This window comes from Humulus lupulus, chromosome 5 (genome assembly GCF_963169125.1).
Source record: "Humulus lupulus chromosome 5, drHumLupu1.1, whole genome shotgun sequence".
Taxonomy (NCBI): Eukaryota; Viridiplantae; Streptophyta; class Magnoliopsida; order Rosales; family Cannabaceae; genus Humulus; species Humulus lupulus.
This window is the reverse complement of record NC_084797.1, coordinates 69413557-69418322: the sequence shown is the minus strand read 5'-3', so window position 1 is coordinate 69418322 and position 4766 is coordinate 69413557. Positions and strand designations below refer to the sequence as shown.

General features: G+C 37.2%; 1 protein-coding gene across 1 annotated transcript; it reads right to left on the bottom strand.

Moving 5' to 3' along the window:
* Positions 1 to 340: 340 nt before the first annotated feature.
* On the bottom strand, positions 341 to 2263 carry LOC133777427 (ABC transporter I family member 17). The gene is made up of 4 exons (XM_062216994.1): positions 2074 to 2263; positions 1660 to 1992; positions 925 to 1112; positions 341 to 706 (listed from the first exon to the last, which is right to left on the bottom strand). The coding sequence occupies exons 1-4, from the start codon at positions 2105 to 2107 to the stop codon at positions 452 to 454; spliced, it is 810 nt and encodes a 269-aa protein (XP_062072978.1). The 5' UTR covers positions 2108 to 2263; the 3' UTR covers positions 341 to 451.
* Positions 2264 to 4766: the final 2503 nt, after the last annotated feature.

The window sequence follows — 4766 nt, the reverse complement described above, 5'->3', positions numbered from 1 at the left end:
CCCACAACGAAATCTAGTTTTATATCTTTACTAATTTCATTAGGTTATTGAATGTGCCAAGACAATCTCTTGGATCAGGTTTTCCCTTTATATGTAGCTATAGCAGACATATAAAGTTAGGAGGTATATACTCATCTTGGATCTCTTCTGAAAAAGGGTTTGTCTCATCATAATTAGTGCTACGAAAAAAGGATTTGGATAAAAACATTTGATTGAAAATTTTGAGGCTCAAATATCTAATAAAGCTCACGTACTTAGACCTAATTAATTCTTTTCATTTTCAAAGAAACTGTGAACAAGACTATGCAATCAAGAATTTAACTCAGAGCTCGTGAGATCATTAGCCAAATATATAGGATTCACCATTAAGCATTCCAAACCTCAAATACGGTTTGGAACGGACCATTATAATTCAGAAACAGTAAAAGATATATACAATGATTGAGAGAGTTCAAGAGCTGAGTTGAAGAAACCTTAGGGCCATGGGGTGCTTGGCCTCGCAGAGCTTATTAGGGTTCAAAATCTCAACAATCTCACCATTAACGAGAAGGCAAACTATATCAGCAATCCTCTGTATTTGTTTAATACTGTGTGAAACCATTATGACAGTCATCCCCTGTTTCTTCTTCAGCTTCATTATAACATCCTCTATGTTCTCGGTCGATATGGGATCTAAGGCGCTTGTTGGTTCGTCCAGCAGCAAAACCTTTCAAGGATAATCACAGAAGCAGAATTGGTACCACAAATACAAAAAACTCAGCTCATTAAATGCTACAACAAAAGACTTATAAATATGACCAAAATGTAAGATAACACCAATTGTGGTTACCTTCAGTTAATTTTCTATGAATGTCTTTCTATTACAGTAAACGGGTCCTATAATTTAGATGTGAACTAGTGAGTAATTATGCAATCACTAATTACCTCAGGCTTATTAGCTAAAGTTCTAGCAAGTGCTACTCTTTGAGCTTGACCCACAGATAGCTCAGAACCAATCTTATTGTAAAAGGAGGAATCAAGATCTGAAAGGGTAAGCAATCTGTGTACTTCATGCTCACTTAGCTTTTTGCCGCTTAGCTGGGGTCCATATCTTATGTTATCTGCAACTGTGCCTGAAACAGATAATAAATATAAATATATATATATATATATATTATACTTTGTAAGTAGTAATACTGCATGCAAGTGTACAAACAGCAATATAGTTTACATTGTTACTATAACAAACCAAGCTACTTTAAATTAAGAGACAAGCCCTCTAGATATTGTACCAAGAACATAACAAGTACAAAATTTTCTAGACTATGAATTATGAATCAAACAAAATGAATCTGAAATATCTTGTTATAGATATAATCTGTTGTTAACCAATACAGAGAGTTTAACTTCCAAACAAACAGAGAATAAAAACCTAAGGCTTTATATAGATATGTGTATGAATTTAAATAAAGAGGCATCGTTGAAAGTCTTCCTCATTAATAATTATGGTTTATCAAATAGAATTTGCAGAAAATTTCACTTGAATTAAACACTACTAATTGTGTAAAAAAAATTACATTAACAAAAATAAATAACCAAACAAAACACATCTTGACATTAGAATGAATGACAACTTTCATTTGATTTGGAAAGAAAAAAAGGTCAATGCATGCAAGGTACCTTCGAAGAGAACGGGAAGCTGAAAGAGCATGCCGACCTTACGGCGGAGCGCTAGAACATCAAGGTTGCAGATATCATGGCCATCTAACAAGACAGAGCCAGAAGGTGGCTCCCAGAGGCGATTGAGTGCCCTGAGCAGCGTGGATTTGCCGCTACCACTGGGGCCAATGATTCCGACGATCATTCCCTTGGGTATATCCACACTCACTCCCCTCAGAATCTGATCTCCGTTCTCTGATTCTTTTGTTAGATCTCGAATCCGAAATTTCACTTCCATTTCTCCGTTCTCCCTCTCATCCTCAACCACTAGTAGATGCTCTCTCACCTCATGTTCTGCCAAAAAAGAAAATAAAAATTAGATTCCAAATTCGATTACCTTCAGGACTCAATCGTTTGTATAATTATACTACATACCTGGAAAAAACTCGGCAGTAAGGGCTGAGGCCATGGATGAAGCTCGAGGTTGATCAGTCTTGGTTTTGGTAGAGCGAGAAGGAGAAGGAGATAAGAATGGATGTAATATAGAGTAAGGTACGTAGAAGAGCCTTCTCCAGAGTCCACTCCACCAGTTGGACCTGGTGATTTGTTTGTTCTCTGATTTTCATATTCATAAAAGAAAAGAAAAGAAAAAAAGAATTGGGGAATGAGAATTCTTACGATATCTTTCTATTATGGCACCTATACTAAATTTACTAAATTGTAATAGTAATCAGGAATAAATCTAAAGGAAATTACATGCGATTTAGAACAGAGTGTGTAGAAATATGGTTTTTTTCAAAAAAAAAAAAAAAAGTTAGTCTAGGTTTTTTTTCAAAAAAAATTTCACTTTTTTTAGTTTATTTTTTCATATTTTTTAATAAAAGTTGGTTTATACCATAATTTTACTCTACTATTATTAATTTGGAAAGTATTGAACTGTGAAATTGGTCAACGATCGTATGTACAAAATACGACACATTTTGAACGAAATAAATATAATAAACGACAAAGTACGATTATCTTAAACAAATACAGAAATTTTATAGTGGTTCAGCCCCGTTCTGATGAACAGTAATAACATAATTCACTTAGCTTTTAGTATTGAATCACTCGACAATTACAGTGATGAACAAAATTATTCACTCATTTCTAATTTGCCTAGAGTTTCTCCCCAAATATTCTTCAGATCACAAAAATTCCAGAAAAAAATGCATCCTTTGAAATGAAGCCCTGGGTCCTTTATTTATAGTACCCAGGGGTTGTTACATGATCAGTAATACTGGGATCGTGGTTTGGTACACGATTATTAGGTAGTGGAGATACGTGTCCACGTCCCCATGATTATGAGATTGTGGGTTTTTCGTTGTTTCTCTGGATCGTGGTACACAATGCACGATTGAAACCTATGGGAAAATGTTAAGTCTTGGTTGGTTAATGAGACCTAGGTGCTAGGCTCGATGACCCTCTAGGTGCTGGACCTGTTAATCCTCTGGGTGTTGGACCTGTGATCTTCTGGCTGTTGGACCTGTTTGATCTCAGTTTGAACGAGTGCGAGTATTTCTCATTGAAGTGTACTTGGGAGTTTAGGACGACCAACCTATGAAGAATAGGGTAGGTCGACCACCGAGGTGGTTTCTTGAGCATGTTAGGCCAACCACCCCTAGGGTAGGGGTCAGGCCAACCACCCCTAGGGGCTCTTGGGCATACTGGGGCCGACCACCCTTAAGGGTTGGGGTCAGGCCGACCACCCCTAGGGATAGGGGTCAGGCCGACCACCCCTAGGGGCTAGGGCCAGGCCGACCACCCCTAGGGGGTTTAGGCCTGGTCGACTTCCTTATAGGTCCTCGACCTATCTTTTTTGCTCGTCGGTCTTTTCTCAATACTTCGTCGTTTTTTCCTGATTTGTGATGCCACGTGCCGCATTCTCACTCGCCACGTCATCCTCGTATTTTCTAGGGATAACATTAGCCCCCCAAGTTTATTGTAATGTATTCAACATTACGGTAAACTTGATCTTGGCTCGAGAAACATATCGTAGCAGTACTTTAACAGCTAACTCCCTCGGGTGATTACGTAATACTTTTTTAACTATCGATAATTTGCTCAGCACGAATTTTTGAAGGATAATTGGTAATTCATAAAAATAATTAGGTTTTTCAAAGAAAATTAATTTCCTAAATATCCAATATATTTTTCAAGGAAATTTGAAATCCTAAAAATATAATATATTTTTCAAGGAGTTTTGACGTCCTAAAAATATAATATATTTTCCAATGATATTAATTCCTAAAAATACAAGATATTTTTTAAGGAATTTGAATTCCTAAAAATATAAGATATTTTTCAAGGAATTTTAAATTCCTAAAAATGTAGATATTTTTTAAGGAAATTTGAAATTTTAACCATACCAGATATTTTTCAAGGAAATTTGAATTCCTAAAAATATCTTGTCAGCCTGAGAGGTCATAAGTAGGGCCTCACTGCTCATTCCCTTGCTTTGTGCACCTCACCCATAGGAGTCTCCAAGCCTGATTTCTTCAATTCTTCATCAAACTCGGATCTTTGGTAAGTACTTTCTCCTAATCCTTACACCATTTAATTTAAATGCGCTTAGATTTAGAGGAAATACTTTGAATCTTTGAGGAATTTTGTCTGAATCTTCTTGTTTTGTTTTATTTTGATCCAAAATAATTGATTTATTTGAATCAAGTTACGATTTCTCTGTGAAATTCCTTAGCCTGGACAATTTCAAGGGTTACAAACCCTAGCACCTGCAATTTCAGGTTTGTGAAGCTTAGGATAGGCGATTTCCAGGGATGTAAAACCCTAGGCCAACCACCTCTTTGAGATCACTAGCCTGGCGATTCTAGGATTCCAAACCCTAGCATAGGCAATTTTCAGGGATGTCTATTCCCTCATGGGCCGACCACCCCTAAGGCTTCATTATGGGCCGAGCACCTCCAGGGCTTTTCTCCTTATACGATTTCTAGGCCTAAGATTAGGGTTAGGGTCGACCACCCCTAGAGTTTCCAATCATGGGCCGAGTACCTCCAGGGCTTCCATATCCTTGCCTTATGTGATTTCCAGGGATCCAAGGTGGTCGGCCCAAGAATAAGCCGACCACTTGG

Excerpts from the sequence above, each read along its gene's own strand:
- LOC133777427 (XM_062216994.1), bottom strand. The coding sequence starts at position 2,107 with ATGGCCTCAGCCCTTACTGCCGAGTTTTTTCCAG. Across the intron at positions 1,993-2,073 it reads TACTGCCGAGTTTTTTCCAG|AACATGAGGTGAGAGAGCAT; the intron begins GTATGTAGTATA and ends CTTTTTTGGCAG. Across the intron at positions 707-924 it reads CTTTAGCTAATAAGCCTGAG|GTTTTGCTGCTGGACGAACC; the intron begins GTAATTAGTGAT and ends TATCCTTGAAAG.